The sequence below is a fragment of the Pituophis catenifer genome, unplaced genomic scaffold, assembly GCF_029215685.1.
Source record: "Pituophis catenifer annectens isolate HBS135680 unplaced genomic scaffold, rPitCat1.0.hap2 SCAF_1, whole genome shotgun sequence".
In the NCBI taxonomy this organism is placed as follows: domain Eukaryota; kingdom Metazoa; phylum Chordata; class Lepidosauria; order Squamata; family Colubridae; genus Pituophis; species Pituophis catenifer.
Window position 1 is genome coordinate 101,234,484 of NW_027256881.1, and position 19,694 is coordinate 101,254,177.

General features: G+C 34.9%; 1 protein-coding gene across 1 annotated transcript in view; it reads right to left on the reverse strand.

The window, feature by feature from the left end:
- The window catches only part of ARMC2 (armadillo repeat containing 2), a 44,187-nt gene that overhangs the window by 5,783 nt on the left and 18,710 nt on the right, over positions 1 to 19,694 (reverse strand). Inside the window, exons 7-15 of the mRNA XM_070953501.1 lie at positions 18,148 to 18,240; positions 16,916 to 17,091; positions 15,015 to 15,117; positions 12,675 to 12,895; positions 10,185 to 10,330; positions 7,681 to 7,780; positions 5,067 to 5,376; positions 3,865 to 3,987; positions 2,106 to 2,219 (exon numbers count right to left, since the gene is read on the reverse strand). Of these exons, the coding sequence (XP_070809602.1) occupies positions 2,106 to 2,219; positions 3,865 to 3,987; positions 5,067 to 5,376; positions 7,681 to 7,780; positions 10,185 to 10,330; positions 12,675 to 12,895; positions 15,015 to 15,117; positions 16,916 to 17,091; positions 18,148 to 18,240 (1,386 nt within the window). The remainder of the gene's footprint in view (positions 1 to 2,105; positions 2,220 to 3,864; positions 3,988 to 5,066; positions 5,377 to 7,680; positions 7,781 to 10,184; positions 10,331 to 12,674; positions 12,896 to 15,014; positions 15,118 to 16,915; positions 17,092 to 18,147; positions 18,241 to 19,694) is intronic.

Here is a 19,694-nt window from a genome sequence, read left to right on the forward strand (position 1 = left end):
GATAGGCCTTCATTGTATCCCATACTATTGCGCGAGATGTGCCTTTATTTTCATTTTCCTTAAAAAAGAAGTTTATTTCTTCTTTGAATTTTTGTATACAGTCTTTATCGCCCAATAATTTAGCATTTAACCTCCACCTCCGTTGGTATTTCCTCTGAGCAAGCTTCCATCTAATTTCTAGCGGATTATGATCTGCCCAATCATTTGGGTTAATTACTGCTGTTCCGATTTCTAACCCCAAATTCCTACTAACCCATGCCATGTCAATCCTGGACCACGACTTTTGTGCATTTGAAAAGAAGGTATATTGCCTATCGTTTGGATGCAAGGTACGCCAAATGTCAATTAAATCTAGTTCATCGACTAACTCGAAAAAAGCTCTCGGTAGATTTGTCCTTTTATTTTTTTTTTCTTTATTGCTCTTGTGATCCTTCTCCGGGTCCACAATACCATTGAAATCCCCTATCATACAGATTTCGTTATATGCCATTTTCACTAATTGTTCATGGAGTTTCTTAAAAAATTCTCCCTGTTTTTTATTTGGGGCATAAATGCCCACTATTAATACCTTGGAATTCCCTTTCTTAATTTCAATCATGAGGATTCTACCTTTTGTATCTTTGAATTTCAATTCTGCTTCAATTCCTTTTTTTACGTAGATTACCACCCCCCTTTTCTTTTTCTCTGCCAGCGAATCAAATGTTTGACCGAATTTTTTATATTCTAAATATTTACTCTCTTCTTTTTTTATGTGTACCTCCTGTAAACACATTATATCAACATTTTGTTTACCTAATTTTGTTAAAATTCTTTTCCTCTTTTTGTAGTCATTTAGTCCATTGACATTTACAGATATTAGCTTCAAGTCATTCATCTCTATACCTCTATCTGATTATTGGTTCTTGTTTGTTTCTTACGGCCCTTACTGGTCTTGTTTTCTTCTCTTTGGCTTCTTCTTCTTCTTCTGTCTTCCCCTCTGCAGTTGCTTCGTTCGTATTCTGTTGGTGTAGGGCTTCCTCCTCCACTACTGCTGTTTCTAGTTCTTCCTTGCTACCCTGCTCTTCTTCCACACCTCTCAACTGGTCAAGGAAATCTTGTGCTGTACTCAGGCTTTCTATTTTGATTTTTCTTCCTTGCCAGGTTATTAGCATCCCTTCTGGGAGAAGCCACCTGAATAGTATCTTTCTTTTGTTCAACTGTATGGCCAAAAATCTGTATCCCTTCCTCATCTCCCGGACTCTTCTTGGTATCTGTTTTAGGATTATTATTTCTTTTCCTCGATATGTTATCTGTTCGTCTCTTGCCATGTTATATAGAATATCTTTAACTTTTTTCCGTGCGAAGCGGATATGTACTTCTCTAGGAAGCTTGTTCCTTCTTGCGTAATTAGTCTGGACCCTGTATACGTCGTCCAGCTCCCTAATTATCGCCTGTTTGTCTTGATGAAGTGTATCAGCTATCAGTTCCGCCATCTTTTCACCTAGGTCTTCCTCTTTGTCCTCGACAACATTCTGAAATCGCAAATAGAAGGAAGCCTGGTCCATCTCCAATTGGATTATTGAGTCTTCTAACTCTTTATTTTGACTTGTTAATGTTTGATCCACAATATCCAATTTCTTTTCAGTTTGGTCAATTCTAGTTTCAGCTTTTTGAATTCGTTGTTCATTATTAACTATTGATGTTTGAAATTATTTTTCAAAGGGTTTATCCCAATAATCTCAACATGAACACTTGGCATGACTACTTTCAGCACAATTACTCTTGATTGTTTTTTTAAAAAGTCCCCTGATACAAAGCTGAACTCATGCATTGCTCTCTCATTATATTTTGGGCTTTTCAATTTTTTAAAAGTAAAAAGTATGTATTTTAATTGGAAGGCAATCAGAGTGTAGTATGAAATGACATTTGTGCCTTTGCAAATTCTGCTTAAATTTAACCATCTCCTTTTATGACCCTTGTCCAAGCATTCTCAAATAGAACTCTTTCTGTGCAGATTGTTTTAACAGCCATTTCTTTTAAGCAAAATCTAACAGGCAACATTTTGTGAATATATGATTTGTGTTACTTTATTTAACATGGTTATTTCTAATGGAATAGGAGCTCACCTTTTCGCTGTATAATAAAATTGCAGATTTCATGGTTTTGAGAAAGATTACCAAAGACACGAATAGCCTCCAGAATTCCATCCATATGACTGCTCATTAACATCTTTAAAAGCACTGTAAGTGGAAAATACACTGCATTAGATATATATTTTAAGGGATAAGTATCTTTTTCCAAAAACAGGACAGTTAAATATGTCTCAGAAGGTCAAACTAAGCAATGAGTACATCTTTATTTTAGCCTCTCAGAGTAGAGGGAAAAATTGCTGTGTGTTGTGCTTCAGCTAAAAGTGCCATGACACCTACATATAAATACAATTTATACAATGCTATGCATAAGTCGAGTTACCCTTGATCAAGTTTTAATACTAAAAACAGGACATCAACATAGTGTAGAAGTAATATCCACAGTCAATAAAACTGAAGTTTAAAACAGTTGGATACTTCAGCAAGACAATGTTCAAATCAACCCTACTTACAGAAAAGAAAGGTTTTTGCAATGCTTCACAGTACCCACAAATGAGTATTATTGAAAATCTATAGGGAGAACTCAAATGTGTAGTTCATGCAAGGAGATATAAAATATTTCTGATTTAGAAAAGTTCTCTGTGGAAAAGTTCCCAAAAGTTTTCTTAGGTTATTACCAGAAATGTTTGAAAGCTCTTTTTTTTTCTGCCAAAGGAGGTATTTCAAAATATCCACCGAAAAGGTGTCCAAACTTTTGCATCCACAATATTTACTGGGGTTTGTTTTAAAACTTTGAACCTGTTCACTACTGCACACAAATAATAGGTGTGCAGTTAAATTTGCACAAAGATGTTGTATTTAAACTTTGCACATTCAGAGGTTATGCCAGTTTATTTTTACTTAGGGATTCACTGAAACATACAATTGGACCAGGACTGTATACATTCCACTAACTAGGGAAGCCTAGTTAGTGGAAGAAACAGGAAAAAAAAGCTTTAAAATATTATTTCCCTTTATTTTCTACATTTTGCTGAAACTGCCCTCATAAGAATTATTTTCTCACTTTTAATCTCACCCTTGTAAAACTTGTCATTTCTCCTGCCTTTGTTCCTTATCTGCTGACAAACCTCCATTAATCATACTGAATATCCAGACAATCTTGGCATTTTTCTTACTTAATCAGGAAGTTATCTTTCCTCATTACTGCTAAATCTCTTGTAAACAAGACTCCAACTTTTTAAAAATACCATGCATATCAGAGTTGTTGTGTTTGTGCCCTTCCAAAAGATGCTGAACTGCAAGTTCTGGCAAACTCAGCCAGCACAGCCAATTGTGAGAGATGTTAAAAGAGCAATTCAGCAATATCTACAAAGACAGAAAATCCCTATTAACATATTGTGTGTTTGAAAATTTTGTTCAGTGAGTTCTGATATGACATCTTTGAGTGATGTGCAGTTCAGCTTTATTATCTATAGAGTCAAAGAATAATGTTTTACATTAGTCAAGCCTTTGACATGAGTTAGGAACAAAAACAAATGACAAAACTAGTGAAAGGGAGGTAATATGCTAATCTACCAGTTTACAAAATCAGCATGTTCTTCTTTATAAGGCTAATCAATAAAGGCAAACATGACAAAGATTAAGCCAAATTGGGCCAGCTTTATCATTACAAAATTGTCTGAAAAAATCATTAAATTAGATCAGCTCTTTTTGATGATTTTTTGTTCAAAAAAATCATAAACAATACTGAGTGTTACCATGTAATAGAGAGAATTAACTTTTAAAATATTCTTACGTTCTGCAATATGTAATTTCTTCTCTTGGATTACAGAATTCTTCACTTGATAAAAGGATAAATTGTTGATTGTTGCAATGGCATTAATAACCAATTCCTCACATTCATCAACCGACTTGCTCTCTAGTGATTTAGAAGAGAAGACTTCAGTCTTTTATCATGATACCGATTATGTAGCTCATCATAACTTCAGTCATTCTAGTATAAAAAGTTACACTGACATCATAAAATGAAGCCAAACAATTAACTGCTGTAATAAGGAACTGGCAACATTTCAATAAAATTCTGATGCTGAATTCAGCCTTTTTGTCTGAGGCCATTTCAAAGTGAAACTGTGTGTTTTTTATACAAGTAGATGTACACATTCATTTTACTGAAGTCCTTCATTCATTCATTGATTAGGCGGCACCAAGTCAGTGTTGACTATTAGTACCACATAGATTTTTTTTCCAGGAGAAGCCCTTCACACTGACATCTGAATACATGATATGCCCAGCAAGACCTTGGAAAGTTTTGAAAAAAGCAAAGAAAAAAAAATTGAAGACAAAATCCCTGCCAATTCTCTTTTCTAATTTCTGATCAGCTTATAAAATTGGTACCGTGTAGATGATGGTCACCATAGTTTTTAAAATGCACAGAATTAAAACAAAGAATTACAGGAATGCTGTCTCAATTATAATGGTCTTTATGGGCTACACAATTGCAATGCAGCAAGACGAATTGAAATCCATCATTTAAAATGGCCAGTTTATACAGTATACAACTAACACATATATTTCCAGGATGTAGATTAAACAGCAGGAAACTGAAAAAGTCAATGAACTTACAGATAAAAGATAAGATAATGGTGAACTTTTAACTATGCAGCTAGTTCTGTATCTCTGAACCTTCCAGCCTTTCCCAACCTGGTGCCCTCAAGTTATGTTAGATTTCAATTCCAACTGACATGACCAGATCTGGATTATCTACTGGGCATGAGTACCCAAGAACCTTTAAAAAAATTGCTCCAGAAATTCCCTAATATAATGAAAGTATTTACTTATAGTTCAGGAAGGTGGGCAAGCAACAATTCTAAGAGTGTCTGGTGCTTTCAGAAAATGTACATTGCTGCTGGGAAGTCTGACATAAATTAATGTCAGCCAAATGATTTTAACATTGATGGTTTGTCTTCTACAGATTATATATTCAAAAGCAGTTCTTACCAAGTACTGTAATAAGTAATGCCACAATGTGATGATTAGTTGCCAAACATGCACCTACATTTGGATGAATGGACAGATTGGCAATCACTCTTATCAGCTTGATGAGAATGTCTTCTGCTTCAGAAGGGTGTCTGAGGTTCTTTATTTCGCCATCTTTCCACAGTTTACGATTAGGAACATTTTCACAGTAAGTCTGGAAAAGTGTTATGAGTGTATCAATGCTTCCTTGCTCCTCAAAAAATTGTTCCCGGGCTCGATTGTTTTTTGCTGTTAAATTGCCAAGAATGAAAATGATACGGATAACTAAGTCCTGAAATTGAACATAAGAAAGAAAATAATTTGCTGCAAACGAAAACTGATAAATTTCATTTTAATAAATAATTCAATGTTTGAAAAAATAACCTAACTCACTTCTGTTCATATTGAATAAACAGTTCATTCTTAGTACAAAAGTGAAATAATACATAATGCAACCAAGCATGATTTTATTTATCTATCACATTTACACATACAAATAGCATAAAACATTCCTTGCAGAAGCATATACTCTCTAGCAATATTTTCAAAACATAACTTCTCACAATTTTAAGCCCACGTTTATAACACTGATTTCAATAAAAGATCAAAATCGAATCTCAATATACTACCCAACTACAAACTACAATGTTTATTTAACCCAGCAACATAATCATTAATTTGTGCAAAAGCAACACAGATTCAATAACTGTCTACGAAATAGTTGTTTTATTGTGTATTATTTAGGGATGGTGCTGCTGAAAATGTAGAAAACAGGAGAAGGGAATTAATTTACTTTTAGAATATCCATTCCTACTTCTTTTGCAAATAAATACTGTACTTAACGAAGAAAAACTTGTGAAAACTGATTCACTTTTATCTTTAAGTAAGACATAATTCTCTATTATAATATGTAATATTAACATAAAGATATAATTTTTGAGTGATCCCTTTCTGCAAAGTAGAATATAATAGATGCATTAAGCAACTAATGTATCAGAACAATGAACTTCAAGATGCTCATTTTCTAATGCTGTTAAAAATTATTGGCTACCTAATGAGAATTAGGAAGTACTAAACAATGATTAGTTAGGCTTATTATTAACTTCATTCTCATCTCAAAAGTTTTATATCTGTATTTACTCCAAACAACATTTACTAATAAGAATTTATTACTGAGACATCCTTCATTTTCCACATAAGAGAATCAGGGTTAGGACTTGCTGGTTAACAGAGTCCCATTATTCAGTTCTCAGGACAGATAAAAAAAGAGATACAATAGGATTGGAATAGGACTACATATATCTGAATAAATATCACTACTCAGTTGAATTGAGCACATTACCATTTAATAAAGTGTACTGATACACTCTGGAATAATCCATACTCTGCCTTGTGTGCATCAGTACTCCTCTGCAGTAATTCATAGTAAAAGAGGGGAAAAGATTCCACTATTATGGCATAGACATCCAAAACAACAATAATAATGGAATTAGCATTAAAAAAGAAGTGTGTATTTTTGAGCCAGTTTGATTCCTGCCTAGATTAGAACCTGCAAATTTCTTGGCAAGGTTTTCCAGAGGTGGTTTGCTATTGCCTCCTTCCCAGGGGCTGAGAGAGCACAACTGGTCCAAGGTCACCTAGCTGGTTTCATGCCTAAAGTGGGACTAGAACTCATGACCTCCTTGTTTCTAACCTGATGCCTTACTGACTCTTTCAGTATAAATTACATTAAAAACTGACACAAGTTAAAAATATATAGTTACGTCAATTTGTAATGAATTGGGATCTCCACATAGCAACATAGTCAAAAGAAACATTTAATCTGCTCTTGTTATGAAAAAAAATATTTGTTTTAATGCATTCCTATTATTCTAAAAATCATTCTTTTTTTCTTTTTATTTGTTGTTCTTTCATTCCATTTTTGGCCAAATACAGAAGTTTCTGGACCAAGAAGCTCCCAAGCCCTTAAATCTGTAGTTTCCCCTCTATTATTACATCTCAGTAAGTAGGAGGTTTGTACTATCTACATCTACAGATAGTCTTTGACTTACAACCATTAGCTTACCTTAATAAGTGTTCAAAGTTACAACAATGAAAAAAGTGACTTACAATCAGTTCTCGCATGTACAACAGTCACATTATCCCCATGATGGCATGTTCAGGCACTTAGCAACTGGCATGTATTTACAAAGGTTGTTGCATCCCAAGGTCATGTGATCACCATTTCTGAGTTTCCAAGTGGCTTTCAACAAGCAAAGTCAATGGAGGAAACTAGATTCACATAATAACCATGTGATTCATTTAACAACTGCAGTGATCGTTTAACAACCATGACAAAAAAGGTCAAAAAATCAAGTGGAACTCAATAACTATCTTGTTTAGCAACAGAAATTCTGGTCCTAATTGTGATTATAAGTAAAGGACTGTATTGCACCAGGAACCTATTTCTAAGTGCCTAAATGGCTGAAGGCATTCATTTCTATCTGGAAAATACACATGGAATTTGTTTCTAAAAATGGACTAACATACATACAACACCACAGGCACATTAAAGGATTAAAATATATAAAAAAACCTAGGAGATAAAAAAACTGACCTGCTTTGTTGGGTATTTGTTTAGCAGGGCTAAAAATAAGGCATAACATCTGGAGCAATCTGCCAAAGCTGTACAGCAGTCGTTGAAGGAAGAAAGTTTGCTGCATGTTTGAAACAATAATATAGATGAGGTTTCCTTTTATGATTTCCAACTAAAATCTAAGTATTTTGTGTTGGTTTAAAACATTATTCATAGTACAAAATGAAAAGGCCAACATTGTCTATTTTTGTAGAGTTCAATAGAAGTAACAATTAGAGAAACAAGCGGCAATGACTTTGATGACTCAAAAAAAATCAATTCTATCACAAGGAATAATAACAATCAAAAGTTTACCGTATTTTTCGGTCTATAAGACATACTTCCCCCCCCAAAAAGTGGGTGATAATGTGTGTGTGTCTTATAGAGAGAATATTGCTGAAGCCCTGCCCACCCGCTGACCCCCACCCTTCAGCCTCTGCCTCCCAGCAATTTGCCTCCTTGCAGCAAACAGCCTCATCAGCTTCAACAAGCCTGATTTAGTACTAGCAGCTGATTGGTGGTTGGATCGGCCTCCTGGAATACCGCCAATCAGCTGTTCCAGGCGACAGGGATCACTGCCACCCATTGCTGCTGTCGCCACCCATCACTGCTGCCTATCACCACCCCATTTTCAGCCTGTTCCAGACAGCAGGAATCGTCACCGCTTGTCGCTGATCCCCGCCACAAACAGGACGCCCAGAAGCCGAAAATGGGGCACACAGAGGCTGAAAATGGGATGCGTGGAGGCGGCGATGGGCGGCAGCGGCGATAGGCAGCGGCGATCCCCACAGCCTGGAACAGCTGATCAGTGGTATTCCAGAAGGCCAATCCAACTGCCAATCAGAGGCTCGCGCTAAATCAGGCTGTGCTGAAGCTGACCAGGCTGTTTGCTGTTTGCTGCAATGAGGCAAATTGCTAGGGGGCAGAGGCAGGTTTTTTTTCCTTGTTTTCCTCCCCAAAATCTAGGTGCATCTTATGGCCCAGAGCGTCTTATAGTGTGAAAAATATGGTAATTTAAGTTGCTAGTAGAAGATAACCCCAAATCCTTCTACTGTTTCTTTTGAGTCCCGCTATGATTTCTTGCAGACAACACAAACATCTTCAAGCACCTCAACAAGAAAGACAAAGCGGCGGCAGCTAAAGATAATGCAGCAGCAAAAAATATGAGGAAGTACCAATAAAGCAGAATATTTGTAGCTCAGGTTGAGATCCTTGGTGCTCTCTGAGCTTGGTTGTTTCCTTGCAGACGTTTCATTATCCAAACTAGGTAACATCACCAGAGCACTGAAAATGTTACCTAGCTTGGGTAATGAAATGTCTGCAAGAAAACAACCAAGCTCAGAGAGTACCAAGGACCTCAACACAGGAAGTGGCTGCTGTAAAGCAAAGTGGTATTTTTATGAGAAGGAAGACAAGATGTAACAACAGCAGTGAAGGCGAAATGAAGATGGCAAGTCCTGAAGCTCTCAACTGATGGCAAGAAGACCTTGATCTGTTTCACTGGACCATTTAATTATGGATTACTGAACAGAAGGGGGAGGGGAAGTCAATATATTATTGTATTCAGCCTTAAATGCTGCCTGCTGCCATTGGCCACTGCTATAGGAGACAGATTTCCTCTTTGATATAGTGGCATTCTTTTTCTGAAGGAATCACACAAGGGATGGAATATAAGAAGTTTTCTGTGTTAAACAAGCAATGCCCCTAATTCATTCCTATGGGGATGTTTTTGATGACCTTTGCCTTAGAGCAGGGGTGAGTTAAGTTAGTAACCCAAGGCCGTATCTATTGGTTGCTTGCACATACATATTCATCCACTCAAATACACCTTCACATACATTCAGACACAGTAGTATTCAGCATAAGATCTTTTGGGGAGTAAGCAGAACTTAATCCCTTCCCAATAAATCAACTCAAAATTAGTACTATACCATATCTAGCAGTGAAAAGCAAGAATATTTAAAAGGGACAATGGAAGAGGTCTTATGCTCTTCATGCTTAATGATTTTGAGGCCAATTTCTGTTTTGCTTATGCTAAAGTCATTTTAAAAATCCGCAATCTTGAGCACGGTTGCTAGGAAGGAGGAGGAAGCAATAACGTTTCTTCCTCCCTTCTCATAGCAATCCTTAGGCGGGTTACAGCATTAGAAGCAAGTAACAATAATCCTATCGGCTGGCTGGGTGAGGGAGAGAAGTACTAACACTCTTACAGAAACCACAAGTCAAAAAAGATAAGGTACTCAAGGGCGCCCAGAAGACTGTGGGTGGCCTACTTGTGTTTAGATTGCAAAAGATTTGTGTTTACTTATTCAAAAAAGTGAGCCAAGAAAATCGTTGAGGAATTAAACGCTATACTGATCCAAAGTATTTCAACAGAAATATAAACAGTATCTCTATGGAAGCAACCACTTCAATAGATAATGAAGTGGTTGCTGAAGAGGCAAAAAGATCTACACTGTATTTTTTAAAAAAAATAGTGGGGTTACCTGAATATTCTGGCCACATTGGTACATACATCCTTGTCACTCATACGTTTCTCCAATGTGAGGCAGAGCTCTGGAATTGCTCCATACTCAAGGAATTTGCACCTTGACTGAAGTAAGTCTACCAAGTTTCGTAAAGTGGCAGTGAGCTAGAGAAAATACATTTAAATATGAATTAAACAAACACAGTAAACATAATTTTATTAGGCATACCAGACATTTTTGAAAATGTAACTAAATTTTGCACAACGTTCCTCTGATGGCAGTAGTGTGAAGCTCAGTAGAAAATAGTGTAGGTTATTTAAACTTCAAAATATGAAACAATGATACAGGCTTTATTGTTAAAAACATACCTACTTGTAAGTCACTTTTTATCTGAAAGAACTTTATTCATTATTCGGAATTGCTACTTCTATTTTATTTATTGAATTTATATAATTGTCCATCTTACAATACAAGTGACTCTCAGTGGAGTAGAAATTTAAAAAAAAAAACAATAGTTCACAAATAACAGCAATAAATATTATTATTACTGATAACATTAAAAATTATAAAACACAGCTAAAACAAATCATGGGTGAAGTGATTATAATGAGAGCCATTTTACTAGTTTACCAATTCTCAGCCTGATGGCACAGCCATTTCTTGAGAAGCCTTTAGAAAGTTAGGAGTGATGGTGTCAGCCCAACTCAGAGGACGGGATATTCCACAATGCAGGTGCTATAGCTAAGAAGGTCTACCACGTAGGACCCATCAAATGTAGCTCCCTAAATGACAGATTCCGTACCATTCCTCTCTATTTTTGACTTATTTTTAACTCTCGCTTCACAACTGAACAGAGACCTACTAGGCTTCAATTCATCTTTCTTTGTGCCAAATGACCCAAAATATGTTTCTCTAAAAACATAACATTGGAATTCCAATTATTTATTTTGCATGTGCTATCACATGTATTTTGATACAAAAATTTTAAGTCATTAGACATAGTTATTTCTTTATATACATTTACAAACAATTAGACCATTTAATTAGCAAAGACAGTAACAAATCTTTCAGCATTTTTTAAACCTCAGGTTTCAGATTACATGAGGTACTTATTGTAAGTCACTGAAGGCCCTGCTTATTTCTTCAAACATAAATCCTTTTGTTTGAACTGGCCCTTTTAATATGAGATCCTGAATAATAATATTCAAGATGGCTCAAATGAGAATTTTTTATTATTTTAAACTTACATTTAACTGTTATTAAAATTCAGTAATAAATCGTTCCATGAATTACAAGATAATTCTCCTTCACCATCACTACAACATATTCATTACAAATATTGCTGTTTTGGCATTACATCCACTCCTGAACAGCAATAATTGTAACATTAAACTTTTATTTAGAGAAAAAAAAAAAGACCCCAAACAACCTTTCACAAAACAGACCAGAACTTGGGACTCTTTTCAAGTCTAATTTAAAGCTAAACAACTTTAAAAGGTGATATTGTCTTATGTGAGGGGCATGGACAGTTTCTAAAAATAGTATTATATAAATAAGTAAGTAAGTAAACAAATGAACAAATAAATAAACAAATAAATATTTACAGGAATCAGGAATCAATTTCAATATTTCATGATCAGCCTTATTAGCATTCCCATCCCCCATTAGTCCTAGATGGAACATACATCTTGTTTCTCTCTACTTCAATGATTCTTTCTTAATTTCATGTCCTATTGTTTGTTCCAAGGAAAGGAATGTTATGCTGACTCAATACCCTGAGCTACCGTGGTTGTTGTAATCTTATCAGCAAGAAGTAACCATGCTGCCTTAATCTTAGACAAGAGGCGCTATACAAATATTTTACATATAAAGTAAAATAAAATAGACGAATGCAAGACCCAGATTCAGCAAGTATACAACTAGAGCTACTGCACATGACAGAAACTGGCAGGAAGACACAACAGGATAGGAATGCCTTATTCACTATTCCTTTGGTATGTAGTAAGAATTTTCCAATAAATTCTAGTAACAATTTATCAGTTTACAATAACAGACATGATAGATCAGGGGTGTCAAACTGGCGGCCCGTGGGCCGGATGCGTCACGCGCAGGGAATGCCCACCCCAGCTCCGTGAAGGGGAAAAACATCATGAAACATCATGTGACGGCAATGTGACACGGCGAATTTGACACCCGTGTTATAGATCATTCTGGAACTATTAAGTTAAAGTGCCTGCTATACCTTAGGTTGCTTTAGCTAATTCAGAAAAGCTCATCAGAGTAGCACAAGGTTAGAACTGGAATAATATAGTTGCCTAGACTGAAAATGTGGAAAACATCTCAGAATAAAAGTAGTAACAAACCATTTCCACCATACTTCTAAGAAAAAAAACTTGGACAGTCCACCAAAAGTCAAACCTGGCAAGGGAACACATTAGAAAGCTTGAAACTTTTTTGTTGAAATAAATTGAAACAAGTGAATAATTGAAATAAAAATGTAATTCTGACCTGGACCAAGAGATGTCCTGAACTGGAAAATCGAGTATCATCTTCATTAATTTCATTAATCATTCTCATTACTTGCAGCAGGATTTCAATAGCTCCCTTGTTGACCATTTCATTAATGAGCCTTGCATTGCCAGAAATAAATTTTATAGCACCAGTGCAATAAAGAAAAGCTTCAGTGTTTGTTTGCAAGTCTTCAGTTCTCAAAATCTCAAGCAGAGAGTCTACAAAAAAAATTAATATGATGTGAATCTTCCTCTCTAGTGCAACCCGCAAACCCCCCCCATGAGGTTCAGGCCTTTTTTTTTTTTTTAGGAACTATCATATAAAGTAATAATAACTTCTCCAACTAAGCTGCCACAGAGTCACCATGAATGAGTTGGGCAGCCATATACATTTTCTAAATTAATTAATACATAAACTATTGATTATTGTATACAAAATTACCGTAGAATTTGTGATATAGTAAGCAATATAAAACTGATCAAAGAAATAAATAATTCTGCATTGTTATTTATTTAAAGTACTTTGAAATAAAGGCATTCAATGAGACTGCAAAGACAGTTGCTCAAGATTAATTTACTAGCTGCCATCCCAATAATTCAGATAAGGGATAAGGGAAGAGAAATAGCTGAGGAAATTTGTTGAAGAGAAGGAACTTGCAACAGTGGAGCTTACGTTTATGCAAGCTATTTCTGGCTGGTTTTTTTTTTTTTCCCATTGTAACTATGTGAGCATATCGCAAATCCAAGGCCTGGATTGAACATTCTCCCAAACCCAGGAAAGTTTTTGATGAGGGCAAAGCAATGGAAATTTCCTTTTTGCAAATATAGCCCTCAGTGATTGCAAAAAGGTCCATTTTTAAAAAGGAAATCAGCACACAATTGAATTTGCTTCAATGGAAGTTGCATATAATGAAAAGTCTTGGTCACAATAATAAAAATCATTAGAGGATAATTATTTCTGATTATTAGTAGGTACTAATCACATGTGTCTTATGTCAGCTAAAAAGTATCTTGTCTTCCTGATGGTAATACCCAGCTATGCACAGTTTTTACTTTTTGATTCAACTGCCTTACTTTAATTTAAAAACAAAGGGAAAAAATTAAAGGCAAATAAACAGAAATAAAAACAAGTAAAAATAATACACACATAAATACATACACATGAGAGAGAGATGGAGATGGAGACCAACTCAGGTCCCAAGTTACAAACTTTTATCACATGGAAGTAATATTGGACCACTCTTTCTATTACAAACACTTATCTTCAATCTAGCATTTGAAATCGGATGTAGCAGAATCTTTCTATCAAACATCTTTTAGCTACAGAGCACACACAATCCAGATTCACTTAACAACTGGGTTACTAATTTATCAACTGGGGTGATTCACTTAACAACTGTGGCAAGAAAGGTCGTAAAATGGGGCAAAATTCACTTAACAAGTGTCTCACTTAACGAGAGAAATATCAGGCTCAATTGCAGTCATAAGTCAAGGACCTGTACTTCCAACATCTAGATATTGATACCTAAGGCTTGCTAAACATTCTTTAGATTACCCTATAAACACAAAAGTATTTCCTTGAATTAATCACATATTAAGATGACAGGATACAAATCTAACATTCTTTTTTAAATTCTAGCCCAGTGACGGCTAACCTTTTCCGGACTGAGTGCCCAAAGTGGGCACGCTTTAACTAATCTTTAACTAAAAGATAATTTAAAAGTCTGATTAACAATAATCTGATTCAAAGTGTTTCCATTTTCTTGCCCCAAAATTCCAGATGAAAGAATTGTATGCAATGTATAAGCAAAGTATTAATTTCTCATGCAAATTAGGATTATAACAAGTTCCTTCCCATTCACCATTTAAATATGTCTTGCAATCTTTGATGCAGGAAAAATATATCATTTAGCCAAATCAGGTGGGAAGGGAGAAGTAGTCAAACAATATCTTTCTAATTGGGTTTTGGAATACGTTACGTAGATTCCATGTTGAAACAGAGATCAAAGAATAAGCCTGGTGATTAGTTTTCATCTCTCTCTCTATATTTTTCTTCGATTCCAGCTACAATTTTTATGTCCAGTTCCTACCCAGTAATAATATTTGTATTTCTGATTAGCTAATATTAGCTTCATTAGCTTCAAAAACATTAACGCATTTAGGATAGGCAAAATCAGAAACAGAAAAAAAATTAACACCAAAACGCAGAATGAAATCATATTTATACTGAATTATTTGGCAGTTTCATATTCCCCTGCCCACACATACAGCAAGTATATTATCTTTTCCACATTATAAAAGATATTCTACTCAGTCACAGAACAGAATATTTACCTACCCAGTATTTGGTCATTCTCAATAAGAGAATCATTTTTTTCACTTCTGCTGATTTTAAATACTAATTTGCAAACATTAAGCAGATTCTTCCCACTCACTTTCAGCTTTAAGGAAAAATGGAAAAAGAGAATACATATTAAATAACTACACATTATTTTTTAGCTGTTCTTTTAAAGGCAGCTCTCATATTCAGGTAGTCCTCAACTTACAACCATTCATTTCGTGACCGTTCAAAGTTACAACCACACTGGAAAAAGTGACTTGGTACCATTTTTCACACTTACCTCTGCAGCATCCCCATGTCCTGTGATCAAAATTTGGATGCTTGGCAACTTCATATTTCTGTGGTGTCCCAAGGTCATGGGATCACCTTTTGTGACCTTTTCACAAGCAAAGTCAGCGGGAAAGCCAGATTCACTTAACAACTGCATTACTAACTTAATTAACTGCAGTGATTCACTTAACAACAGTGGTTAAGAAAAATCGTAAAATGGGGCAAAATTCACTTAACCTCAGTCTTGCTTAGCCACAGAAATGTTGGGCTCAATTGTGGTTGTAAGTTAAGGACTACCTGTATGTACATGCTGCACTTAACTGAAACTATAAACATTTGCAGCCTTATCACAGCTTTCAAACATATTCCAAAACAAGTACTCAGATAAAAGCTCCCATATCAAATGATCAACATGTAACAGCCATTTATCTAATCCAAAATTATTGGAGACAGAAAAATCTGCAAGAAAGAAAGTTCAAATTTCAATACAATCTTAGGAAATGTCCTCCATTTATACACCAATACTACATCATATAAAACAGGGCTTCCTGTTACATCCAACGTACTGGAATGTGATTATAAAACCATCTGTGAGATGCTGATTAATCTAATGACATTAAATCAGTTTTCCATGTTATATGCATTTGGGTAATTCTAACTGAAATAATCCTGCTTTAGGCACTACATTACAGGAAGAAAAATGTAATCATTGTTATCCACAAATATATACTGCATACCCACACACATATAGAGAATCTGAATTTCCTTAATGAATAGATTTTCCCTTCACTTGAATCCAGCATACCATTTTGAATGTGTGAATGGAGAAGTTGTTGAAAGTAGGAAATGGCTAAAAACCTAGTAACAAGTTCTTATAAATTTCTATAGCTACTACATAGCTACTAGGTGATGATTAGGTCTTGACAAATGTCTTAGTTACTATGACAAACATACTTTCAAATAAATTAAATAGTATATCACAAATTACACGAGCATGATATGATAGTAACTGTTGCCAGCGCTTTCTAAAAATGTTATATAAATTTTTGAATGGTTTAGGAGAGATACCATACACTACAATAATGAATATTTGTTTTCCTCAAGTTTCTTCTGCTATCTATCCCTTCGATATTCAACCAATCAAGTAAGAAGTCAGGGAATGTGGTTTATGACTTATTCTAGGATTCAAGTAAATGTATTCAAGTAAATGCATTTGTTGTCATGCCTCGAAAGCAAAAATTCTCACAAAGTGTAGCTGCTTTTTGGTATAGGTTGAACAGTTTAGTTCAAAAAATTTGACTAGAGTGAGCACATGGTATTTTTGTCTAGTATCGTGTGCTATCACTTGAGCTGAAATTCTATATTTATCTACTTGGAAGTAAACTCAATTCTAAGTAGCCAAAGGAATAATTGCACTGTTAATCTCCTAGATTTTAAGTAAATTTAACAATAGAACAAAAAAAAAAAAACAAGTGTAATTCTAAACAGTGCAAAGTTGAGTTCTGCAACCTCTTGTGAAAAATGATTTAGTAGTTAACGTTCAGTCGTATTTCTCAGGATATAACTACCACTTTCATACAAGTATCATAGAATTACATTCTGTAACAGGTATAACAGATTTAACTTACACCCAGAATGATTTTTGCTAATTTCAAGCCAAGAGGATCGGAAGTAACATCAACTAATTTATATAACATCTTCAACAGTAAATTTCGCCTCTTGAATCGCTTGCCAAGCATATTTCCTTCTTCCAATGTTTGGTAAAGAATAGTACAGGCATCGCAGAGGCTTTCTACATTGTTTTCTATTTGATTTGGGGAAAAAAAAACAGAAAGTAAAATTAGTGATCAAGTATTTTAAAGAGGAAGAAAGTAACTTTTTTTAAACAAATACCACAAAACCTGCACTACCAACAAACACAGCTCTTTTAAATTTTATGGACTCAACTGGAGAGTTCAATACTTTCAATACTCCTCCTGAAAATGATCCTGGAGTAAAAACTATATAAATAGCTTTTGGTCAGTATCATTCTAATAGATGTTTATGTGACTATCCAAACCTTTCCCAGAAATAGCATGCATTTTTCTTCAACTAGAGGCAACTAGACTAGGGCCATCTGTAACCTGCTAGCATCTTTTTCATATGCAATAAAGTTTTCTCAGATATATGGGATCAAAAATATGGGGCTTCTTTGTACTGATGTTAAGATGAGGGAGCTGAAGGAGTGAAATGAATATATTACACTTGGCAGATGCTTAGGACATTCATTTCACCCCTTAAAACTCCTAAAACCATTTCCATGGCTCTACTTATTTTTGAAGTGTGGCCTCAAATATGCCACTGAAAGCCTACTGCAGATCTTGAGCTCCCCTACCTGATTCTTAAACACTAATCTAAGCAAGCACAATATACAATGCTAAGACATAAAAACTGAATCACAGAATTAGTGTTGCATTTAGCAATGGCTTGTATTTGTTATGATTAAAAAAAAAAACCCCACAAATATGGTAGTGTCTATGTTTTGGTCTTTTAATTCCCAATATGGGATTTGTCATTCAAAACATCTAAAATGTACCAGATAGCCTACTTCCAGTACATGTCATTAATATTTACAGCCTCTTTGAATGTTTATCGTATGCATTCGCAATAGACTTTTAAACCTTGCAAATACATCTTTATATCTCCATTCCACTTTGCCCCCAGTCCAAACTAAGAGTAGGAATATAGGCTATCTTGCCAGCAATGGGACTGTTTAAAATTGGTAACAGGAAAAATATTATTAGAAATAATGAATACAATGAAGCCTTGAAAAGTCTAGTTTATGGAACCCAAACAAATTTTATAGAACTATATTATTTACCAATCTCTAATATATGTAAAATTGGTAAAACTTTTATTTTCCAATAGCTTTCTTCTTCTTCTTCTTCCATTTCATTTGTTTCCAAACTATTTTCTGAAACATATATTATTGAAGAGATACATTAACAATGATTTTCAGATAAGTCACACAACAAAACTTATGGCAAAACATTTAATAAGACTGTAATTTGTTCTATAGTAGTATGCACCACTCAGGTAAAACATAAATATTTCAACAGAATTTTCTTAGTAATCTAACTTCAACAGTCTCAGTAATAAAAAGAAGAAAAACAGGAAACTTAAGCAAAGACAGACAAGTTCAGAAGTTCCTTCTCTCGGTGGTTTATTGATATAACCACAGCTTTGTATGCTGGTCACAAAAATGACACTGGTCTACATTTATTGGCTGCTGTTTTTAGCATGTAAAATTCAAGAGCCTTAGCAACACTGAGTTTCAGATAACTGAACATTAGTTATCTTAAAAATCTACCTACTATATAGAAGAGAATCATTACAATTCTAATAAGTACTGAATTGCTAGTTTTCCACTTGAACAAATTAACATTTTCTTTTGGTTCACAGAAATCTTTCTTTAGTAAAAGCACAAAAAGCTGAGGCACTGCAAAGTGCCTGTAAACACACAATAGATCAATCTGGAGAGTTTAGCCTTGCCAAATATGATCTGGCATGTCATGTCCAATCTCTATTTTCTTTCAAATAATCAAATTACATGTGTATGCATGCGTGCACATACACAAACACACAAATGGCACTCATTTTTATTTATAAAATTATGTGCTATAAATTTATATGGCTCAGTATGGCTTAAAATCTCTTCCATTCCTTCTTTCCAAGTTAGTAAGAAATGTAGCAAAGTGCCAATATCAATCTTCTTGAAAGTCACATGTAATGAATAATAAAAATTACATGGGAAACAAAATTACATGGATGTGCAAAATATTCCATGCATATTCCTGTGTTTGGAACAGGCTGTATCAACTAGTCCATTCCACACGAGTTTAGTCCAGAGACATACCTAGAACATGCCCAGTATGTTCTGGGCATGTTCTAGGGAGAGTGAAAATGGGAAAACATAAAAGCCACTGGTTAGTCAGATTGTGATTTACCTGATACAGTCTAACTCAAATGTCAACAGATAACACATTTGTCACTTTAACTGGTACCCAATAAAATGGATATTAGACAATATGGAAAATGATACCAACTTCCAAAGAGTTCCCACCGTCTGAAAGAATATAGAAAGGTAACAGTGATGCCTTCCATTCCCAACTCCCTCAAGTGCTATAAAAAAAACAAACCACAATCAATAGTGTCAAAAGCTACTGAGAGTAAGGAAAATCAATACTTCCCCATCTCTCTCTCTCTCTCCCTCCCCCACCCTCTCTCTCTCAGGACAGATAGTCCATCAGGGTGATCAAGGTCATTTCCACACCAAACCTGGTTCTGAATCAAAAGGGTTTAGACAAACCATTTTCTGTAAGGGTTTCTGAACCTGCAGTGCTACTGTCTTCTTTATGGCTATATTGG